Below are 24,814 nucleotides of genomic sequence, written 5' to 3' on the forward strand. Positions count from 1 at the left end.
GTTGGGCAAACCAAATGTTGTTTTAACACTATAATAAGAAATATGTACAGAGAATATGAAATTGAGGGGCGCCTTTAATGTGCAAATAAATCAGGGAAGCACTCCCGAGCTATAGGCTAGAATACATTAAGAAGTAGAGCACAGTAAAGACTACGCTTTATTTCTGGCATGGCAAAATAAAACAGCGGAAACGATACGGGCGAAAGGAAGGGGACAGTATACGGCAACACAACACAATGTCGTGGTGTTGCCCCTGCTTTCCGTCCGTGCGTTTTGCGCTGTTTTATATTCTCTATCATGATTTGCCAACTAGACCAAGCTTAGACTTCTTGGCGCTTGGGCTGGGCAAAATGACAACAGGTAGACCACAAAAGCAACCGAGTGGATACCGAGAGGGCCCTAAACGAAGGGGAAGGCCAATAACTCGATGTAGAGACCAAATAAGGAAATACGGAGGCAAATCATGGAGTCGCACAGCGTAAGACAGGAGGGGTTGGAGGTCCATGGGAGAGGCCCTCATCCTGCAGTGGGCGTAGTAGGCGGTTGTTTATGATGATGATGATGCTGACGTTGGCAGATGTTCCTACTTCAGCTAACAAGCAGGCCAAGAAGTTCGAAAGGCTACAAGGCTTCTAGGCACGACCACACGAAGGACACAATATTTACAATCTACAAATTACAGAGTGCACAGAGATTGCTTCAGGTTAGTGCGAGCAAAGGCGCTACGGGAGAATGCCTCACCATCTCCCAGCAGGACATGCGCGCGTAGTCGAAGAGCAGCGCGTTCCCGTAGCTCGACACGGGAAGCAGGAACACCAGCGAGGCCACCTTGGTGATGGGCAGCAGCAGGACCAGCGGGTTCCACTGGCTCTCCTCGGCCTGCGAACGTGGCATACGGCACGCGCGTACGGAGCTGTCTTTTCGCGAGTATTGATGTCCAGCCACGATAAAAAGTTTACGGACCCGGAAAATGGCAATTTTAGGTTATTTCTCTTCCGGTAGCAGCCCGGCAAACTGCCGTGTGCATGTGAGGTGTCGTGGCACATAGTACCCCGGGTGGCCGCGCGGCAGAGAACCCAAAGTTGCCGCTTTCGGGGTCCGTAATCTTTTCCACTTGGGTGTACGTGCTATAGCTATATGACTTCTCCTGTATGCCGGCCTCATGCGGTATAATCTCACAAATGTGTCGTTAACTAGTGGGAGTCCGTTGCCCTCGAAATTAGGAGCAAGTTAACCTGCATAAGGCTTCCAACGCCTCTACTTTCTCAGTTTATCATTCTGCTCATACGTTACAGGCCTCGTTATGTGTGAGCCATTGAGTTTTCATGGCGAAATTCGCCCTCGATTTAAGGCTGGAATGCGGAAATTTCTAGAATCTGGCATCCACGGGCTGGTTCGGCTACAAGTTATCCGTCTGCATTGATTGTTGCTCGAGTAGCGAAGACCATACAAAACTCTATGGTTCTTCAATGACACAAAGAAACTGTACGAACGCAGCAATCAAACAACCCGAGAAGTGGTGGAAGCTTTCCACATTAAGGGATTTGGAGAGGACAGAATAATCCACCCACCCTAATCCCTGTCAGGTAGGGAAGTTGATTTGCTGCTGTCAGGATTGTGAGTGGGAAAGGGCGAATGAAAAATCTTGCAGCTGTTTTTATCGATGGACGCAGTCATTGCACATGACCCGATGTACAGGTGCCCCAAAAAGTAAATGGAGCGCTGATTCGTAAAATTAGCCTAATTTCTATTTTATGCGGCTGCCAGCATAAATAGAATATGTGCGGCCCGAGTTCATTTTACAGTGACTTTCTTGAAAAGTTACTTTGAAGTTGCTGGTTGGGCACATTGCGGAGAAATCGCCTCAGAGTCTCCAACTCGTGCTCCGTTTAATATTTGAGGCACCTGTACGTGTATATAAACGTTATTTTCTTCTTCATAAATTTTAGTTGATATTCAGCGCTGTGTTTGCCCTTCTTTCTTGTTCCCCGTCGTCTTAGCGCTGTTAGAAGAATGCAACCATGCCAACTAGCTCCACTTTCATTACCTCTGCAAGACCGCGTGCTAAGTTTTCTCCACGGCTCACAAGAAGAAAATATTTTCTAGCGTCACACGTGAGGTCGTGCTAAGGTTCCACGTAATAACACGTTAGATGCAGCAGGAAGTATTCTCGCCTTATAACCGTTTTAACAAAGCTTTATTTCATATTATATTGTATTGCACATGATCCAGGTGTATGAAGTTAGGATTTAGATTGCCGTAATAAGGGTTGTACAGCAAACCCTCGTTATAATGAAATCGCTTCATTTAAATTATCGCTTTATTCAAAATTCGTAGAGGGCAGGTAGTGGAATTCATCCTGTTTTTAACAGACTACCGCTTATACCGAAGTCAGTTTTCTGTCCCGAGGGCATCGTTATAATGACGGTTTGCTGGATAGACGTTTTCAAGGTCTTTGCTCTGAAAGCAGCCATTTTATAATTACACTTCGCTAGCGCCTATTTAAATAGTACAATCGACAGTATGATCAACTGCGCACGCGCATCCTAGTCCTGAACAAGCCGTGGCGTTATGAAATACGCTACAGCCGAAGCAACATTTCAGCTAAAGGAAGCTGAACAACGCCCAGGTATTATCGGGCCATTCCATGGGTTACTGGAACCTGTTTGTCTGCCGCCATACCTTTTCAGAATAAAATCTATAAAAATTGCCCTGCTATCAATCAATCTATCAGCAACAACCCACATCCCTCTCAAGGGAAATTTGTTTGAAACAGTTGAGAATGGCAAACATCGTAGGCTTGCCACGGTTCTTTATACCATCATATCATAATAAAACCTTGGGCGTAGTCCGCCTATGTGCTTCTGAGCATCCAGCATCCAATATCTGAGGATATTAGATGGAGCTATACCGCGACAACAACATAGTGGCATCAGGCAAGCTGATGCTACCATCGAGACGAGTTTTTTCGCTGTGTGCCAAGAACGTCGTTAAGGGTCCCACTGCAGCCACCCTGCCACATTTAAAGAAGGATACTCGTACTCCCTCTAGATACTGGCAGTAACCAGATCAACCACAAGTTTCCCATCGAAATTGTGCTCAATTTTTCCATTTGCTCACGACAATTTTTCGAAATGACCCGCCGCGGTGGCTCAGTGGCTAAGGCGTTGCGCTGCTGAGCACGAGGTCGCGGGTTCGATTCCCGGCCACGGCGGCCGCTTTTCTGATGGAGGCGAAAAGCAAAAACGCCCGTGTGTTCGAGATTTCGGCGCACGTTAAAGATCCCCAGGTGGTCAAAATTAATCCGGAGCCCTCCACTACGGCGCGCCTCATCGCCTGCGTTGCGTCGGCGCGTTAAACCCTACAATCAATCAATCAATCAATTTTTCGAAATTATTTTTGAAGACTTATTAGAATAAAAGAAATTAAATATCGTTTTTTATGCTGCCAAAAGATCGTGTATTTTTGTTCAGTTTCCACCAACTACCGCAAGGAGGGCTGTAGGGAAGAGAGTGGGACGTAGGGAGAGTAATATACCGAATTAAAAGTTAGAACAGAAGGGGGGAGGTAAGCAGGTGGGCAAGGGCAGGAAGCGGGAGGGGGGCGAGGAGAGTTTTAAACGGGGGGAGGGGGGATAACCCATTAGGTTAGTTAAGAGCAGGACAAATAAGTAGAATATACAAAGGCAAGTCTGTTGGTGACAACTGACGCCCCGATACAAAGGGAGGGCCTCTAATCATCGCCATTATCATCATCATGATCACCACCACCACCAATATTCAAGGAAGTAATCAGTACGGGCAGTTCTTACGACGTACGAGGGTCGTTATGGCAGCCATGAGGTGGACGACGCTGTCGTGGTTGCTCTCGACCTCGTACAGGAAGCCCTGAAGTGTGACCATGAGCGCGATGCCCAAGCTGGGGTGCACGTCCACCGCCATGCTCACTAGCCGCAACCGCAGGAAGTTCACCTCGCCCACCTGCGTGAAATATTGTTACGGAACAGGTGGACAATGTCCGATGTCCCACCATCGACGACGACGAGGGAGTGGCTGGCGTGCAGCCTGTGCGATCTCTGTGATAGCCGCAATGTAAATAATGTAAAATACACCGTCCGAATCTCATGGTTCCTGTCCTGCGTCACGTAATAATATGTGTTATGCTAACTCATGTGCCATTGCACACGCTCCCGTATAGCGTTCCGCTTACTAGCTATCTTCGCGGATGTCGCAGCAGTCAGGAACGAACAGCAAAATATTTCCCGTCTCTATCACCCGCTACACAGAGCAGAGAACTTGCTGCTAATTCCTTGCGTGCGTTGTTCGACCAACAGAAGTATTACATGCTTAGAGCAGTGGTTCTCAGCCATGACTGCCCCGAGGACACCTTTTGGGCTTGTGAAAGTGATGGGGGACCCCTCGATGAAATATATGTGGGTCGGTTTCATAACGTCAAACAATTTGCGCTTGCAGCTTACGTCTTCCATACACTCATTCAATACCCGCCTTTTAGCTTGACTTTTACGACGATGCGCGTGACAATGCCAAACAATTTGCTCTTCGATCTAAAAGTCTTCTGAGCACCTGTATGCTGCGTTCTCTAGGTCAGTTTTTTTCTCATAGTTGACAGGTTGTGCAAAAAGCAGGTTTCAAAATATGTGCTACGCGGAGGATCTAAACGTGCGTGTCATGCAGCGAATCCACATTTTTGCATTTCCAGCCCGCTCTGGCAAAATGGCGGCGGTCGCTTTTCTGATGGAGGCGAAAAGCAAAAACGCCCTTGTGTACGAGATTTCGGAGCACGTTGAAGATCCCCAGGTGGTCAAAATTAATCCGGAGCCCTCCACTACGGCGCGCCAAATCGCCTGCGTTGTCGGCGCGTTAAGCCCAACAATCAATAAATCTGGCAAAATGGAGGAAAAAATGGCTGCGGAAAAACGTTTTGTAGGAGATTTCGCGGACCCTTCAAATGCTCTCGCAGATCCGTTGCATGCGGTCCGCGGACCCCCATGTGAGAACCCCTGGCTTAGAACCTTTAAAGGCAAAACGTTTGCTTTGCAACGATCACCATAACAGCTTGAAACAGAAAATAGCTCAGTATTGCATAACTTCACAGCACAATCATTTCATGAGGCGTCTAATTTAAAAAGGATGTTACCCTTACCCGTAAAGAGACACTAAGGGATTTGTAAACATTGTGGGATTACTTGCGCAAATTGTAGTCTGGAGCCTCAGGCCATGTTTCGACCACTCTCGCTGGTTTGCAGGACTTTATTTAGTAAAAAAATCAATTCGAAGGAGCTGTCCCCCTCTATGCATCCTCCTTGCGGATTTTCTATGACCTTTCGTATGATTTCCAATCGAGATGACTTGGCTTGACTGCGCTGCTGCACGGCTCGCCGACCCCCCGACATAATCAGTCGCACAGTGTTTAGTCGGCCGGCCTCCGGCGGGTCCTTGCAATTCGTACGTTAAATTGAAACTAAGCCACGATACGATTTGTGCGTGCAAGCATGCGGCTTTAGTTTGTTATTCTGTAGCCTGTATCTAGCGCTAAGTCCAAGTAGCTCCACACAAGCGCGCATGCGACAATTCGCTGAGTTGTAAGCTGCTAAACAAACCCAGCGCCAGTTAAATGCGGGAAAAGAGTCAGAGAAGTTCATATAGGTACAAAGGCGTTTCAATCAACCAATACTTTTATCTACGGCCTAAAAGGAAGGTACGTCAAGTATTTTTTGCGCTGGGTGAACTAGCACCGCGCTCAGCAGCACGACCGCACATTTGCGATTGCTTTTGTGCCTAAGGAATGCCGTCGCTAGATATGAGATGTTTGTGGGAATTTCGGTACCCTCAATGCATGAGCGCTATTTAATAAATAGTAATCAGAGATGCTTTAAATGCTAAAACTGAAGAGAATTCTGAACAGGCTATACATTATATACTTTATATTTCCGCTTGTGGCAGCGCCGGCTTATGGCCGAATGGTCTGGCGCATTCGGTCTTTTGTTTTACAATTCACAAGTTGGAATCCCCGAAAGCGCATGTTTTTTAAGTTAATTTATTTGTTTTGAGGTAATGTTTTCTATTTTGAATTCACCCTTTAACTTTAGTATACGAGCGAGTTCGCAGAACGCGTGCAGACTGACACTGACGTGCTGGCGAGTTCTCTTTGGCGTGGTGTTGCCATAAGCACTGACTGCTTGCGGGTACAGTGCCGAATCAGCCCACCCTTGAACTCGTGGGGACACGCCTCTTACAATAAAGGCACGAGCCAGGCTAGCTCCACCAGGTGGGTGAAAAGCGCACCGCATTTGAGCGTATGCGGTGATGCGGAGGGCGTTCACCACTGCGTATGCCTTGGCTAGTGATCGTTACGATTCCAAACCGTGCTGGTAGGCCTAAATGATGCTTTTTACAGCCGAAAACATGGCAGAAGCATGTGCCGATTACTGAGATATCGAGAATGCCCAGCCAACGATAACGTCGGATGCTAAGCATGTTGTTTCACAGAATCGAAACCGACACTTGTTGGAATTTTAATCTTGGACATCGTGGAATCAACATCTCGTCTCATTTGAGCGTCCGTGCTGTTAGTTGTTGCGGCCGCCGCAAATTTTGCATGGTAATATTTCTTCTTTCAGGCGTTATCTATTAAATGTTGCTTTATCGACCCGATAAACGATGAAAAGTCTGTTTATTTAAGCCGCTCTATGCAATACAAAAAAAAAAAAAAGAACTTTGGAAAATTCACTTCAGTGTCCCCTCAAGTCATCTTTCGAAGGTAGTAGGAAGAATACCAATGTGCAGACCTTTTCGACGCTCAGAAGAGCAATAGGTGTACTCGCCAAACCTCAGTGGTTTCCTTGAAAGTAAACCCCAGTGGTTGAGGTTGACATCGAGGTACTGTGGAAAAATGTGAACTAGAGGTTCGGTCAAACCGAGTGATGTCATTTTCCCGCCTGTGGCAATGAGCTGGGACTATTGCGCTCTTCAAGTGGACGCGTGCAGTGATATATACAGCGGAGTGACGTTGGCGGGAGGTATGTGGGGCTCAGTCAATGCCAAGGTAAACCTTCCTATGGAAACGTAAGCCTAAATGGTCTCATGTTGATCTCCGCGTATGTCGGAGAAAACTAGCATCACCTTGAGGTGAGATCGAAGATGAGGATCTTCGGATAAGAAAGGATAAGACAGGCCAACATAAGGTCACGTTTTGGGTGAGGTTGAGATTGAAGTAACGTTTATGTATACTAAGCACTGTTAATCATTGGAAGGATTGAAAGGAAGGTTGCTCTCCTTGCACGTGGTATCCACCTGCCACAACGCACCGTCCTACAGCGTTGGTACAGTTTCGAAATGGTGCCTGGTCTGGTATTAACGCCGCGGGATACCATGGGAGGCTGATTTCCATGCGCTAAACCATGCTAGGTTAGGCTCCCTGGGACACAAACATCATTTCCTCACCAGACAAGAATTTAGCAACCCTGGCTGGGTAGATTTGCTGAAAACCTCACAATGATTGTACAATCACGCTCTCGGCCTTCAGGCACTCGATAGGCGTGGCTGCAGATCCTTGGGAGAGGTCTTCGTCCTGCAGTGCGCATAACCAGGCCTAAGAAAAAGATAAAGATAAAGCACTGTTCAAACAATGTTCTGGTGAGAACGGCTGAGCCAGCCTTAACCTCTATCGCAAAGGATGAGGGCGTCCAAGCTACTCGAGCCACCTCCTTTCTTCCTGCCATTACGAGTAGGCAGCTAGGGTCTTCGCAAGTGAAGCTCGGGTTACCTGGAAGCACAGAGACATGGCACAGCCGGCTCCCACGAGAAGGAGCACACCCCAGGGCATGCGGCTGTGGATGACGCCGGCGGACACAATGCTCGAAGTGAACGAGCCCTTCACGGGACGGGCGGGAACCATGAACACCAGCGACGTCAGGCCAACCATCACCGTCTCCGAACGGACCACGCTGCGGATAGGGCAAGGAAAGGGCGCTTTGCTCAAACTTAGTGGCACAATGTCTTGTTCATAAACGCTCTGCTATTTGTGCCTCTCGAAATCGGTCATTAATTTTCCCAGTGAGGCTGTGGGCCAAATCAGGAAGCGGCGACTTTAAGCTGGCGAGATAACCGTATAACCTAACCTAACCTAAGCTAACCTAACCTAACCTAACCTAACCTAACCTAAATATTTCTCGGGAGTAGTGACCTGAGGCTGACCGGTCGGAACAACCATGGAGTTCTTCGTGCACAACGCACGAGAACAAGGGACGGAAAAGGGACGTTTGCAACATTGCCAGTGAGGTAGCAGCTAGAGTACGCTAAGCTACTGTCGTCGGGTGCCGGGACACAACCGAGCAAGTGCGCATGGAGTTGAGCGAGGACGAGCAGCCCGCACCGACGAGACCGCACATTTGTTCCGGTGGTGGCCGTCCTCGCCGCGCCCGCGTGCGCGCATGCGCCGTCTGGTCCCGGTACCCGCGTACCCGAGCGTAGCGTACGCTAGCCATGCTATAGCTCTTTATTGACAGTGAAGTGCGGTGGGGGCGGTGTGCATGCATCCACAGGAACCCGCTCGTGGCTTCCTGCCGGCAATCCTAAGCGGCGGCCGCAATATGATTCGGCCACCGCTACCGTGCTACGTTCACGTCTGCGGGAATTTCGACGTGCGTTTGATATTGAGATGGTGCAAAATCAGTTGTCCTAGCGATGCGGGAGCTTAAGCGCCGTACAACCCATGGGTTGGCGAGCTGAAATTACTGCCATTTAATCTTCCTTGCGCCATTGCGGCTCCCAGAGTCAACAGCATACGGACAAAGGTATCCCCCTAAAAAAATCCACGCAATGCACCTTCATTTCATTGCACTCGCTCAACTGCTCATAGGGTAGCTAAAACTTGATGCCGACCAATAACTTTTATATTAAATGATTATTGCAATTAACAGGCAAAGAAATATATAATTATCTACCGCCCTCCGTGAAGAGGTCGTACAACATTCCCACCACTCTAAAATACTTTGTACTGAACATTGCACATAACAAAACTGCTTGTACAAAATTGTAGCCCTTCTATTGTTGTGCGGACTGGTAAAGTGATCACTCACTGCAACCATGCCATAATTTGTGCGTTCACTATAAAAAAAACATCAAAACATCCGTCCATAGATATTTCATTTCATTGTTTCGTATGCTATTCCCGAAAAAACACTGACGTGATGGCTTCCTTCTATTTCTCCACGTAATAGTTTTGCTCGTATGTAAACAATGTCGTACGGTAAAAAAAAGAAAAAACAGCTCGCCCTGCTTTTGAATACTGTACGTGCTGTATCATCGCCGCCACATTGCCTGTACAGCATTTTCCTTTCTGGACTTTGCACTAGCCCTTTGCTATGTTGCAAAATATTGTAGCCTCATCTGATAGAGGAAAGTGTGCGTACATTTTTAGAATTACGGTGCTCGTGTTCATAGTGATTTTCTTATAACCAGACTTGGGTATAAGTAGCCATATAGTGTGGGTTATGTTGCTGTTTTATGGTTTTCCTTCATTTTTTTCTTCAATGATGTACACTTCCGCTATTATAACGATTAAATGTGCACATTTCGTCTATTTCCACGGTATTTTCATTTGTGTCTCTGTCATTGTTTTCATGACTTTTTTTTTTGCCTTCGTTTTGTCTTGGAGGAGATGTAGAAGATGCGTATTTTTCATTTTGTTAGTTCATTTTGTAGAACTTTTATTTTTCTAGTTTTTTCTTTTCCAATTTTATTAACGCACGGTGAAGCGGCGCACGGCGATGTCTGATGACGGTAGCATGAACGGGCGCCAAACGCTGGGAGCGGGCCCAATCAAAGTGCTCACACGCCGAGCGATGCCTTTCCATACCAAGGTTGCACGCGAACTCCTGCAACTTGGTCTTACTGAGCATGCGCGGTCCGTCGCCTGGATGCGCAGCATGTATTGAAAGCCAGGCGCTCCGTGGTTCATATTTAAATGTACCTTGATAGTACCAAATAGCCCAAAGAAGTGCTTTGCTGGCCTGTTCTGGGTATTTTCTATCATAAAGCGTCCAACGACAAGCACACGCGCGCACTGAAGTGTGAATTGTCGCTGGTGTACCTCGTGTTGTCGTTGATGTTAATCCAGTCCTGGGCGACGAGGGAGCAGTTGACATACGCCACCGCCATCATCAGAGCCACGGTCTCATAAGAGTGAAACCTGTCGACGAAGAGCAACCAGAAAGCGCATTTCAGCGTAAGCGCACAGTATAAGGGGCGTAGAAGCTACCGACCGACAGTTTTCTTTAAGGGAATTGAAAAAAAATCGTCTACGCAAACGCTTGCATCTCAAAGGCTCCCCCCCACCCGGGCTATAGCGTAGACAAAAATGGCCAAGTTTTCTTTTATTAGAAAGGTCATGCATAATTATTAGGTTTCAAAAAATAGTGGTAAATGATACGTTATAATTTATTCAATGCCTGATAATTTGAAAGTAACACTGCGCAGTCAAACAAGTCACATTTACAAAAAGTAATCGGTCAAAGACAACTGTAAATAAAGTACAAAAAAATAGCCGCAACCCTTCTTCCCTGGCTCACGATCTTCTGATATACGGCGAAATTTTTTAAAGTGCATTTATTGAACCATAAATTGTGTGTTCAATCCGACAGCCATGCCAAACACTGCTCCCTCGCTTTCGTATTCGCGGTCATAATTGCTCGTACATCATTGCACGCCTGCTTTCTCGGTTTTGGCTTGAGGTGGCGACAAGAATAATCACAATATATTGCAGGTTTTGCGAGCCCTTGAGTAAACATTTCAGCCATCTAACTCTATTTAGGACTAAATATTTGTGTAGAACTTTGAGCCTGCCGCAGTTCCGCATATTTCTGCCAAACATGTATATGCTGATTATGAAGAATGTCTTGAAGCCCGTTCCAATAATGATATTAGCACACAATATTGCTAAAAATCTGCCACAATTTTTTCTAAGTCGCTTTATATGCAAAACAATTGTGTAGATTCTTTATATTCCAGCATTGGTCTGAAGTTTTCCGGGATTACAGCGTCAGCCTTGTGCTATTTTATACACCTCTCCCTCCATCTTGAAATAAAGAAAACGACGAATTCAAATGAAAATTATGCTATGGGGAGAATACTACGGAAGGATTAATTAACATAATTGTCGCAATAATGAAAGTGGAAAGCCATGTACGGAACTATCTCCTGAGGCGGAAACAGAAGATATGGACACACAAGACTCATTGAATAGCAACCCCTTGTGATTAACCTGCCCAACCAGAGTGGTCTCAAACACAACCACAGTTCTTGAAACCCTTTTATCTAATTGTGCCTTCCTGGCTGCTAAAAACGAATTTCTCGTGTTCCATAGCCGGATCGACGTTGCTGGACCGTTCAGGATTGCATCGGCCAAGGAACTATGGGTGACCAGTTTAAAGTATTGCAATCACCAACTGTGAAGGAGAATGCACGTGTACACGTTCTACACTAATAAACGCGTACCTCTTGTACGGACATCCGGTTATTGGGCATATTCAAATTTTTACAACCAAAACCTTCCCCCGCCGACGGCATTCGATCTAGACGGCGTTAGAAAACCAGGTACCAGCAAGGCCATAACAAGCCCCGCTCATTACTTAACCAACGTAACTCAGGCGATGTAACGCCGATAAGTGAGTAGAGCCTGTGTGTGAGGAATAAACATGAGACTTACTTCAGCCTCTTGATCGCGGCGTATCTGACGTGGTAGGCGTCCTTCTGGCTACATTCTGGCTCTGAAGTATTTAGCCTGAAATTAAAAGTTGTTCTATATTTATTTTGTCTGCTAGGGTAAAAACGTATTCCGCGGGTGGAATGGAGCTGAGTGAGTTTGCAAAGGCTAGTCCTTTCAAACAAAACGAAGCTGTGCTTTGTCCCATTCATGGCCGCTTTAAACTGGCCATGAAGACAAATAACAAGTTCGTCTTATCCAAAGGATTTGATGTTCTATAGGGACCGGGCGGCCGGTGTATGGCACCACCGTCGCTTGAGCAAACAGCGCCGCCCGTGGCGAACCGCTCGTCAGTGGAATGCTGGTGGCAGTCAGCGCAGCGTAGTAGGGCGTGCTCTTCAGACAGCTACAAGTCGGGACAGTGTTGACGCCGGCACTGGCCCGGCACATGTGCTCGGACATTCCCGGCGACGGTGTGTGCTGTGTGTGCGGGGTGGAACTGGCCACCCTGGCCCACATACTTTGGAACTGTGACGAACCTGTGCGGGGTGTGCGGGGCCCCGGCCCGCTACCACCGGACATCGAGAAGTGCAACCGCTCGACGGATGAGGGCGACCAACTATACGCGATCCAGCGGCTCGAGGAAGCCCTGGGCCGGCAGAAGCGAACGGGAGACCCTCCTGCTGGGGGAGCGCTCCCTAGTAGCCGAAGCCAAGGCCTGGGTACCCCTTGAGGCCCAGGGTAGGCGGGGGCGGTGAAGCCCTGCGTGGTGAATCCCGCCCCCTCGCAGGATTTATTAATAAAGGTCATTTTCTCTCTCTGTAGTTCTGCTGCGGTGCAGCTTGCAAAGAGTAGGTAACCACAAGGGCCTTTTTTCAGATCGATAAATTTTTAAAGTAGAGGCGACCTTTACGAGGCATGCCATGTGTGTGATTTACGCCCATACTAAGTACTTACAAATAGCAGGCGACGCTCAATGCGTCAAGCTCAAAGTCAAGCTAGAAGTGCAAGTCCTTTCCTTCGAGAAAGTTTTTCATGCCTCATTCAGGCTGGCGCATCGAGGTATATATTGCAACTAAATGCTCCTACAAAGCCGTTGCGTGCAGCCGATTCAGGAATGCTGCGGCGCTTGCCTTCGGTAGCTGATGACGAAACGCGTCGTGCACAAGCGAAAAACGAAGTTGTGGGTTGCCCCTCAAAACAAAAATAGTGATGGAAGACGCTCCGTAACTTGATTTTAATGCTGTAGAAACGTGTTTAATTTTACAGAAATGCGTTTACTACCATCATCGGTAATAGTTTACAGAATAAATACCGCATGATAGTAGAACGTTATTGCTTGTCGTGGGAAAGCATTACTTTATAAGAATGGTTGCTGGCTAGTTGGCTAATGGTTTTTCAAAAACAAATCCCTGCGTGGGTGGACGAGAGATAGGATGGTGCTAAAAATCAGTCCTCAGTTTCGCAACTGAATGCTGCAGTCGTGGTTTACAAGCTGCCACCTGCGCTTGAAAAATTATGCACTTCTCCCTGTAACGACGATGATGCTTATCGCAATGCTTTCGCGTGTAGGTTTCTTTGGTTGCCTTCTGGATCTAAACGTTGAATAGTTGAGCTTTGAATTTGGCCAGCAAGCAGTTTGGGCTTTTGATCGCCGTGTCTTTGACTTTGACCATTTCCTATTCTATTTCGCATGAACAATGCTTCACGTTCAACTATATTCGTCGTAGACGTAGGGCTGGATGATTTTGCTGTTTAATTTATTTTGCACTTCCTTGACCCCTCTCCAAATCCTAACTGCTTCAAGCGTGTCGGAAATGCGTCTGTGCTGAAGGACTCGGGCTGATGCACCCCTATTTTCGGCACCTACAGGATTTCCCGCTCAATATAATCCAAACGCCAGTGAATATAATCCCAGCGCCAGTGAATATAATCCAGGCGCCAACCAATATAATCCAGGCGCCAACCAATATAATCCAGGACCCACACAGTGCACACCACATGACAGCGCTTTGTAATTTAGTTGGAAACCAATACCACCCGGGCGCAGTGTATTTTCATCCAAGTTAGATTAACTAGGTTACGTGACCAGTTTAACCAGACGACCTAAGAACTGCGCAATAAAACAGTCACGTGACTATCCAGCACTCTCGCCTAATTACTATGTGAATGCGACGATGGTGTCATGGGTATGAATTATCGGATTTAAATTGCTTGCTTACTCGAAATTTTAGGGGAAACTGCCACAATGCTTAACTCTCGAAACCCAATACGGGCACGTTTGGTTTAATTAATTACCTAATATAGCTACTTAATTGATTATTCGTTAGTCATTGAGTTGGATAAAAGTCAAGTTGATGTAACCAGGGCTTGTGAAGTACCAAAATAATGGTCTCGATAAGGGGAATCACGTGGGGGAAATAAAAAATTGCTTCCTGCTTATGGTCATGAGATAGTCACGTTAGTCATAGATTGGGTTAAATGTCAGAATAATGCCACTAGGGCTTGTGAGGTATCAAATTAAACGTCTCGATAAGTGGTGTCACGTGAGACAAATAAAAATAGCTTCCCGGTTGTAGACATGAGAGAGTCACGTGAGCCCTAGATTGGGTTAAAATTCAAAGTGATGGCACTAGGGCTTGTAAGGTATCAAATTAAAGGGCTGGATGAGCGGAATCACGTAGCACAAATTAAAATTTGTTCCTGGTTATAGTCACGAGATAGTTACGTGACTCACAAATTGGGTTAAAAGTCAATGTGACGTCACTGGGGCTTGTGAGGTACCAAATTAAAGGTCTGGATGAGGGGAATCACGTGGAACAATTTAAAATTTTCTTTTTAGTAATAGTCATGATAATAGTCACGTGATTCACAAAATGGGTTAAAATTTAAAGTGACGCCACTAGGGCTTGTGAGGAATCAAATGAAAGGTCTCGATGAGGGGAATCACGTAGTACAAATGAAAAATGCTTCCTGGTTATAGTCATGAGACAGTCACGTGAGTCATAGATTACATTAAAAGTCAATATGAAGGCACTAGGGCTTGTGTGGTATGAAATTAAAGGTCTCGATGAGGGGAGTCACTCGGGACAAATTAAAAATTGCTTCCTGGTTATAGTCATGAGATAGCCATGTGAGTCATAGATTGGGTTAAAAGTCAACTTGATTCCGCTGGGCCTTGTGAGGTATCAAATTAAAGGTCTCGATGAGGATAGTCGCGTGGGACAATTTAACAATTGCTTCCTGGTTATAGTCATGAGATGGTCACGTGAGTCACATATTACGTTAAAAGTCAACGTGAGGCCAATTTCGCTTGTGGGGTATCAAAATAAAGGTCTCGATGAGGGGTATCACGTGTCACAAATTAGAAATTGCTTCCTGGTTGTAGTCATGAGGTTGTTACGTGAGCCAAAAATTGGTTTATATTTCAATATGACGCCGCTATGGCTTGTGAGGTATCAAATTAAAGGTCTCGATGAGGGGAGTCACGTGGGGCAAATTAAAAATTGCTTCCTGATTATAGTCATGAGATAGTCACCTGAGTCAGATTGGGTTAAAGGTCAACTTGATGTCGCTAGGGCTTGTGGGGTATCAAATTAGAGGTCTCGATGAGGAGAATCGTGTGGGACAATTTAAAAATTGCTTCCTTGTTATAGTCATCAGATGGTCACGTGAGTCATAAATTACGTTATAAGTCAATATGTGGCCACTGGACTTGTGGAGTATCAAAATAAAGGTCTCGATGAGGGGAGTCACCTGGGACAAATAAAAAATTGCTCCTGGTTATAGTCATTAGATAGTCGCGTGAGTCACAGATTAGGTTAAAAGTCAATATGATGCCACTAGAGCTGCTGAGGTATCAAAATAAAGGTATCGATGAGGGGAATCGCGCGGGACAATTTAAAAATTGCTTCGTAGTTATATTCATGAGATGGTCACGTGAGTCACAAATTGGGTTAAAACTTAAAGTGATGCCACTAGGCTTTTTAGCTATCAAATTGAAGGTCACGATGAGGGGAAAGACTTAGAACACATGAAAAATTGCTCCCTGGTTATGGTCGTGAGATAGCGCGAATCATAAATTGGGTTAAATGTCAAAATGATGCCGCTAAGGCTTGTGCGGTATAAAATTTTATGTCTCTATGAGAGAATTGCGTGAGACAAACTAAATATTGCTTCCTGTTATAGGGATCAGATAGTCTCGTGAGTTATAGATTGGGTTAAATGTCAAAGTGATGCCTCAGAGCTCGTTATCGCCCGCCCGAATGTAAAAAGAAAGTTACATAAGCGAGAAAGAGGCTGATGGTGTGTTGAAAAATTATGATAATTAGGAACCATGCCATATAATCCGTAATCACGTGCACCACAAGAAAAAAAAATTTGACATCACTTAAGCAGCAGTTCAACTGTATTTATTTCATACCTATGATGTGATTAATCGTGGTATAATAAACCTTACCACTCGCATAAATAATTCATGATAAATAGGTGTGATACGAGTTCTAAGCTAGCATGTTCACAATAAGAGGCTTTTTCTGCACATCAGTAAAGCAAGTAATTGAACAGCGTTTATTTGACACCCATTATGCCAGTACTGGTGATGTAATACACTTCATCGTAAGTCACGTGACTAATTCATGATCCATTGGAGTCATACGTCATCATAAGGAATCACATTCACCATGACAAGATTCTCGTACACATCTCAAATACAAGGAATTAAACAGCGTTTATTGACAGCCATGATGCCAATACTCGTCGTGTAATAAACCTCAGTGTGTCACCTGACCAATTCATGATTTATAGGAATCATGCGCCATCAAAAGGAGGCATGTTCACTATAACAATAGGTTTTTGCGCATCACGTAAACAAGCAATTCAACAGTGTTTTTTTCATACCCATCATGCCAATGCTCGTGATGTAATTACCCTCATGGTGAGTCACGTTACTAAATCATGAAGCATGGAAATCATGTGACATCTTTGGGAATAATGTTTGCCAAGACAAATTTTTTGCACATACTGCAAACAAGCAAATGAATGGCGATCATTTGATACCTAAGATGCTTTTACTCGTGAAAAATAAACGTCATGGTAAGTCACGTGACTGATTAACCATCCGTAGGAGTCCCGCGAAATCATTAAAATCCAATTAACAAGTTTTTCAACACACCATCAGCCTCTTTCTTGCATATGTAACTTTCTTTTTTCATTCAGGCGGGCGATAACAAGCTCTAAGGCATCACTGACTTTTAACCCTATCTATTACTCACGAGACTATCTGATGCCTATAAACAGGAAGCAATATTTAGTTTGTCTCACGTAATTCACTCATCGACTCATTTCATTTGATACCTCACAAGCCCTAGCAACATCATTTTGACATTTAACCCAATTTATGACTCGCGTAACTATCTCACGACCATAACCAGGAAGCAATTGTTAATGTGTTCTAAGTCTTTCCCCTCATCGCGACCTTCAATTTTATCCCTAAAAAGCCCTAGTGGCATCACTTTGACTTTTAACTCAATTTGTGGCTTACGTGACCATCTCATGACTATAACCAGGAAGCAATTTTTAAATTGTCCAACGCGACTCTCCTCATCGAGACCTTTAATTTGATACCTCACAAGGCCCAGCGGAATCAAGTTGACTTTAACCCAATCTATGACTCACATGACTATCTCATGACTATAACCAGGAAGCAATTTTTAATTTGTCCCAAGTGACTCCCCTCATCGAGACCTTTAATTTCATATCACACAAGCCCTAGTGCCTTCATATTGACTTTTAATGTAATCTATGACTCACGTGACTATCTCATGACTATAACCAGAAAGCATTATTCATTTGTACTACGTGATTCCCCTCATCGAGACCTTTCATTTGATTCCTCACAAGCCCTAGTGGCGCCACTTTAACTTTTAACCCATTTTGTGAATCACGTGACTATTATCATGACTATAAATAAAAAGAAATTTTTTAATTGTCCCACGTGATTCCCCTCATCCAGTCCTTTACCTAGAAACTTCGCAAGCCCTAGCGACATCAGGTTGACTTTTAGCCCAATCTGACTCACGTGACTATCTTATGACTATAACCAGGAAGCAATTTTTAATTTGTGCCATGTGATTGCCCTCATCGAGACCTTTATTTTGACACCCCAGAAGCCCTAGTTGCCTCACATTGATTTTTAACGCAATTTATGACTCACGTGACTATCTCATGACTATAACCAGGACGAGATTTTTAATTTGTACTACGTGATTCCCCTCATCGAGACCTTTAATTTGATACCTTACAAGCCCTAGTGGCTATTTAACATAATCTATGACTCACGAGACTATCTCATGACTATAACCAGGAAGCAATTTTCATTTTGTCCCAGGTGACTCCCCTCATCGCGAACTTTATTTTGATACCCCACAAGCCCTAGTCACCAGATATTGACTTTTAACGTAATTTACGACTAATGTGACCATCTTATGACTATACCCAAGAAGCAAATTTTTAAATTGTTCCACGACATTCTCCTCATCGAGACCTTTAATTTGATACCTCACAAGCCGTAGCGACATCAAGTTGACTTCTAACTCAATCTGACTCACGTGACTATCTCATGACTATAACCAGGAAGTATTTTTTAATTTGTGCCACGTGATTCCCCTCATCGAGAACTTTATTTTGACACCCCCAAAGACCTAGTTGCCTCACATTGACTTTTAACGCAATTTATTACTCACGTGACTATCTCATGACTATAACCAGGACGAGATTTTTAATTTGTACTACGAGATTCCCCTCATCGAGACCTTTAATTTGATACCTCACAAGGCCTAGTGGCGTCACATTGACATTTAATCCAATTTATGATGCACATAACTATACAAGCAGGAAGTAATTTTTAATTTGTACTACGTGATTCTGCTCATCGATGTCTTTAATTTGATACCTCATAAGCCATCGTGACATATCTTTCACTTTTGACCCAATCTATGACTCACGTGACTATTATCATGACTTTAACCAGGAAGGAATTTTTAATTTTCTCACGGGATTCCTCTCATCGAGACCTTTATTTTGATACCTCACAAGCCCTAGTGGCATTATATTGACTTTGAACATAATCTATGACTCCCGCGACTATCTCATGACTATAACCAGGAAGCAATTTTTATTTTTTACCAGGTGACTCCCCTCATTCGAGACCTTTATTTTGATACCCCACAAGCCACATATTGACTTTTAACGTAATTTACGACTAACATGACCATGTCATGACTATAACCAGGAAGCAATTTTTAAATTGTCCCACGATATTCTCCTCACTGAGACCTTTAATTTGATACCTCACAAGCCCTAGCGACATCAAGTTGACTTTTAACCCAATCTGACTCACGTGACTATCTCATGACTATAACCAGGAAGCAATTTTTAATTTGTGTCACGTGATTCCTCTCATCGAGACCTTTATTTTGACACCCCACAAGCCCTAGTTGCCTCACATTGACTTTTAACACAATTTATGACTCCCGAGACTATCTCATGACTATAACCAGGACGAGATTTTTAATTTGTACTACGGGATTCCCCTCATCGAGACCTTTAATTTGATCCCCCACAAGCCCTACTGGCATCAATTTGACTTTTAACCCATTTTGTGAATCACGTGACTATTATCATGACTATAACTAGGAAGAAATTTTTAAATTCCCCCACGTGATTCCCCTCATCGAGACCTTTAATTTGGTACCTCACATGCCCCAGTTACGTCACATTGACTTTTAACCCAATTTGTGAGTCACGTAACTATCCCATGACTATAACCAGGAAGCAAATTTTAATTTGTACTACGTGATTCCGCTCGTCGAGCCCTTTAATTTGATACCTTATAAGCCATAGTGACATATCTTTGACTTTTAACCCAATCTATGACTCACGTGACTATTATCATGACTTTAACCTGGAAGGAATTTTTAATTTTCTCACGGAATTCCTTTCATCGAGACCTTTGATTTGATACCTTACAAGCCCTAGTGCCATCACTTTGAATTTTAACCCAATCTAGGGCTCACGTGACTCTCTCATGTCTACAACCGGGAAGCTATTTTTATTTGTCTCACGTGACACCACTTATCGAGACGTTTAATTTGATACCTCACAAGCCCTAGTGGCATTATTCTGACATTTAACCCAATCTATGACTAACGTGACTATATCATGACCATAAGCAGGAAGCAATTTTTTATTTCTCCCACGTGATTCCCCTTATCGAGACCATTATTTTGGTACTTCACAAGCCCTGGTTACATCAATTTGACTTTTATCCAAATCAATGACTAACGAATAATCAATTAAGTAGCTATATTAGGTAATTAATTAAACCGAACGTGCCCGCATTGGGTTTCGAGACTTAGGCATTGTGGCAGGTTCCCCTAAAATTTCGAGTAAGCGAGCAATTTAAATGCGATAATTCATACCCATAACACCATCCTCGTATTCACTATAGTAGTTAGGGAGAGTGCTGGATAGTCACGTGACTGTTTTATTGCGCAGTTCTTAGGTCGTCTGGTTAAACTGGTCACGTAACCTAGTTCATCTAACTTGGATGAAAATACACGGCGCCCGAATGGTATTGGTTACCAACTAAATTACCAAGCGCTGTCATGTGTTGTGCACTGCCTGGGTCTTGGATTATATTGGTTGGCGCCTGGATTATATTGGTTGGCGCCTGGATTATATTCACTGGCGCTGGGATTATATTCACTGGCGTTTGGATTATATTGAGCGGGAAATCCTGTAGTTGCGCGTTTTTGCTATCTTCAGAAGGCATTGCACGTTTTTTTAGGTACTCGGCCAGGAATAGTTAAGCATTAAAAACACAGGCTGACGTTACCATTGCCACATTTTTTTAACTATCGGTGCCAGCCTTTATTCCACACAGGTGGTAAACTGGGTGGGGGGATGGTTTGGAGCTTGAGCTGTTGGGTGGTTAAATAACTTTGGCTTTCGATAAAATGACCACTACAAAAGTGAGTTTTATTTGGGATCTCAGGCTCCCATGCTGTCACTCAGGGCCATAGGCGGCTTTTTTTTTTCGGAGTGTGGGAATGGCTGACTTTTGCCAAAAGGAACAGCAAGTCTCCCGCACGCGCTGCCTATAAAACATTTTGGAAAGGGTTTGAGCCAGAACCCCCCCTGCCCTCCTTTGGCTAGGTCCCTGCTGTCACTCACGAACACCGAGGGCACAAAGCTCAGGATTACAAAAAAAAAAATTGTAAACTGCCGCGACGTTTCCACGGCCACACGATAATAGATCTCGTACGTAAGTGCCTTTCTCTTCAAAGCACAGGTATCGAGGTGTCCCACCGTTAAGCCTGGCGTGGAAACCGTAGTCATTTAAACGAGGGAAGATAATTTAAAGTGGTTGTAATGAATATGGTATTAATATTTTTGTTCTTACTCAGATCACGTGGAGTGAGGCGCAGAGCGCTGCAAAAAGCGCTCATGTCAATGTAGCCCATTACCAACTTTAGAAGCGTCCAATAAGTTTACTAGCCGTTAGAGCATTTAAGGAGAAATGAATACTACTAATAATAGTTTTATTCGTACTCAGATCGTCAAGCAGTCGCCAAGCGTAGATCGCTGCAAGAAGAGCTTATGTCATTGCAGCCCATACCAAGCTTTGGAAGCGTCCGACAAGTTTACGTAGCTGTTATTGCATCTAAGAACTTAACACATCTGTCTAGACTTCGCTCACCGCACATATCCACTCACAACCCCACCAAAACATTCCAAGCACCGAAGCAAACACGGCAAAAACAACGAAAGGCGGCGTAGTACAATACACCGGCTGATTCCACTAACGAGGGGAGCGCCAAGTGGTGGCGCCACCCATCCAGCTGCCCGGTCCCTATAGTACCCTCAGCGCTTGTCCGGAAGCAAACGATTCTTTATTCCCTGAGAAAAGCAACAATTTAGTTCAAAATTTCAATTCTCTCACTAAATTGCTGAATCGTGTGTTTCGTGACGTCAGCAATGACGTATACAGGTCATGCGACAAAAAAAAAAGTTGTATGTTCCCCGGGGCTGCCACCATCTCACACGCCCCCTTTCGTTACTCTGCAGTTCATTGTCCGGGTTCCTAGGTAGCGCAGCAATAGCACTCAGGGAGAGCTGTTGCTCTCACATTTTGACCAGACTCGTATACCTGCCGTATTTTGCTACGCTTGATAGTAATCGTTTCGTAAAACATCAGGTATGACTTGACAAACAGGGTTTGTACGGTGTCTCGTTAGAGAAGCCCAACGTGCCTGACGGCTGTGCTTAGGCACTGTCGGCCGGCAAAGTACCGCACCAACTGCTGCCTATGTTTGCCTGTTCGTGCGTAACTTTCCTTCTTTACCCCAAAACTCTTACTGCTATAAAAAGAACAGGCACTAAATTTAAGCGCAAATAGCGCGTTCTGCAGCTTATAATACCCGTAGCAGCATCGACGAAGACGAAGACGACGAAGCACCACTCAGAGGCTCACTGCGCGAGCCTCGTGCCGCCAGCGGTCAGTGCTCCCAGGAACTCCGGGCGTTCGGCCAGGCATAGCTACCGCTGGCCCGTCAGCATCTGACGGGCCAGCGGCAGAAAAGGACAAGAAGAATAGATACAAATGAACAATATATATACTATATAAGTTGCGGAGCCCAAGGACGCGGGCTCGATTCCCGCCAGCGGCCGCCGCTTTTCTGATGGCAAAAAGCGACAACACCCGTGTGTTCGAGATTTCGGCGCACGTTAAAGATCCCCAGCTGGTCAAAATTAATCCGGAGCGGAGCCCTCCACTACGGCACGCTTCATCGCCTGTGAAGCGTCGGCGCCTTAAACCTCATAATCTATCATATAAGTCACTCCTGGTTGACCTGTAATACTGTGTTGTGTTCTTTGTTTTAGGCAGCACTTCCCTCCCTATGTAATGCCCATCAGGGTCTCCTACGGTACTAAAATAAATAAATAAATAAATAAATAAATAAATAAATAAATAAATAAATAAATAAATAAATAAACTAAAGAGAAGGTGAAATAAAGTAAATCATGTGACTGTCTCTAATGCGTCGCCACTCCGTCTTTCGCTTTCAAGTCATCCTAGGGATAGCATAAGAAGCCCTGTGAAGTTTCTTCTATATCCGCCCCTAGCGCTGGAGTGAGGTAGCGCGAGGAATTGTCGTGGGGGAAAGAGCATGCGCCGCCAATGGCCTGTTTCTTTGTACCACGTCACTAACTTGTAGTTAGGTGAAAGAAGACTGCTGTGATGTGGCAGCGATAGCGCGCTGGGTCACGCATTTCCGAACGCTTGACTGCATAGCGCTCCCACACGACATGGGTGATGGCACTTCGCGCGATGAAAAGGAGTCCCCCGTTTGGCCTCTGTGACCTTGCGGTAGTGCTCTGCGCATTGGCGCTGAGGGCGTGAGTTTGAGCCCCAAAGGGTTTAGTTAATTTTTCAATTGTTTATTTCAAAAAAGCTTTCAAAAATCGTTGTTTTTGGTAATATTGGTGATTTGGTATCCCTGAGGTCCCTTTAGACTCGGGGGGCAGGCTGTATGACCCCGTGTAATCAACGTTCTGCAACGCGCGAAGCGACATCACTCATGTCACGAGGGAAGCACTGTGCAGCGAAGCGTTTGGAAATACGCGGCTGGGTCGGTCGTTACTGCGTTTTGCCGGCGTGGGCACGAAGTCTTTCCGCGCGTGTTATAATAGGGACTTACGTCGTAAAGCGTTGCCGCGTTCCCCCGGCAACCCGATAAGACACGCGGACGGATAGTCCCCTTCTTCCCACCCCTCTTCTACCTGCGATGCCAATTCGCTCACCGCGTGCTGGGCACCCATCGCCTGCACAGGTGCCACCAGAGGAACACGGCCGAGACGACGATGGACGGGGCCGAGTACGTGGTCCAGGTGAAGTAATTGAGCGACGTCACCTCCTTGTACTTCCTGCGCCACACACCCCCGCTCACGTCACCCGTCTGCAACTCTGTACAGCATTAGACTATCGTGCGCGTTGGATTATACGGTGGCAGCGTTAATCATCATCATCATCGCCAGCCTATATACGCCCACTGCAGGATAAAGGCCTCTCCCATCAATCTCCAATTACCCCGATCCTGCGCTAACTGCGACCACTTTATTCCCGCAAACTGCTTGATTTGATCTGCCCATCTAACTTTCTGCCGCCCCCTTCCACGCTTGCCTTCTCGAGGGATCCACTCTGTTACCCTTAATGACCAACGGTTGGTCATCTTGCCTTCGCATTACATGCCCTTCCCGCGTCCATTTCTTCTTCTTAAGTTCTACTATGTCCTTAACACGCGTTTGTTACCCGATCCACTTCGCTCTCTTCTGGTCCCTTAATGTTACACCTATCATCTTCCGTTCCATTGCTCACTGAGTCCTCCTCAATTTAAGTTGAACCCTTATTGCCAGCGTTACAGGGCCTTGAAACATTTCTCCGTGGCAGGAAAGAACAACGGTTTATTTTCTTCCTTTCGAAAGCAGCGGGGAAAACAGAGTAGGGCTGGGTTGTGTCAATCATTTTCAGCTCTATTCAACTTACCGCTCTTAATACGATGGAACGGGACACTCTGTCATCGTCAATGCCAAGCTCAGGTTGTAAGTGTAGCAGTGGCGATAAGAACATAAGGTGAGCTAAGAACCGAAAAAGCCTTTGGCTTTGGGACTCACGGGAGAATTCCACACTGGTTTTATTGCATCACTTTTTCAATACACACGGAGGGCAGCAGGGAATGCAGGCCTAAGGCGCCTGTATTTTTCTATTCGTTAACATTATCTTACATCTTGGCGATGACCGGTACGTTCGAAATCTCGAGCACCAGATATGATTCCCTTTCAAATAGCTAAGAAAACTGGTCTCCCGTACTACGATAAGATGTAGTATTAACTGGCGCGTTTTCACGGACTGTTTCTAAAGTGGTTTTGTTTTCTTGTTTTTGAGCTCTACGAGGCAACAATTATTTGGCACATGCATAAAGAAAATCTGTGCCTTAATACCTATGCCACCGAATCAAACCGTATTGGG

General features: G+C 45.2%; 1 protein-coding gene across 1 annotated transcript in view; it reads right to left on the minus strand.

The window, feature by feature from the left end:
* The window catches only part of LOC144175408 (Na(+)/citrate cotransporter-like), a 68,204-nt gene that overhangs the window by 2,264 nt on the left and 41,126 nt on the right, over positions 1 to 24,814 (minus strand). The window contains exons 8-12 of the mRNA XM_077704489.1: positions 23,590 to 23,712; positions 10,114 to 10,212; positions 7,786 to 7,966; positions 3,819 to 3,980; positions 742 to 879 (exon numbers count right to left, since the gene is read on the minus strand). Coding sequence (XP_077560615.1) covers positions 742 to 879; positions 3,819 to 3,980; positions 7,786 to 7,966; positions 10,114 to 10,212; positions 23,590 to 23,712 — 703 coding nt within the window. The remainder of the gene's footprint in view (positions 1 to 741; positions 880 to 3,818; positions 3,981 to 7,785; positions 7,967 to 10,113; positions 10,213 to 23,589; positions 23,713 to 24,814) is intronic.

Source organism: Haemaphysalis longicornis, unplaced genomic scaffold (genome assembly GCF_048455015.1).
Source record: "Haemaphysalis longicornis isolate Haplotype H1 unplaced genomic scaffold, Haemaphysalis longicornis Haplotype H1 scaffold_3, whole genome shotgun sequence".
Classification (NCBI taxonomy): domain Eukaryota; kingdom Metazoa; phylum Arthropoda; class Arachnida; order Ixodida; family Ixodidae; genus Haemaphysalis; species Haemaphysalis longicornis.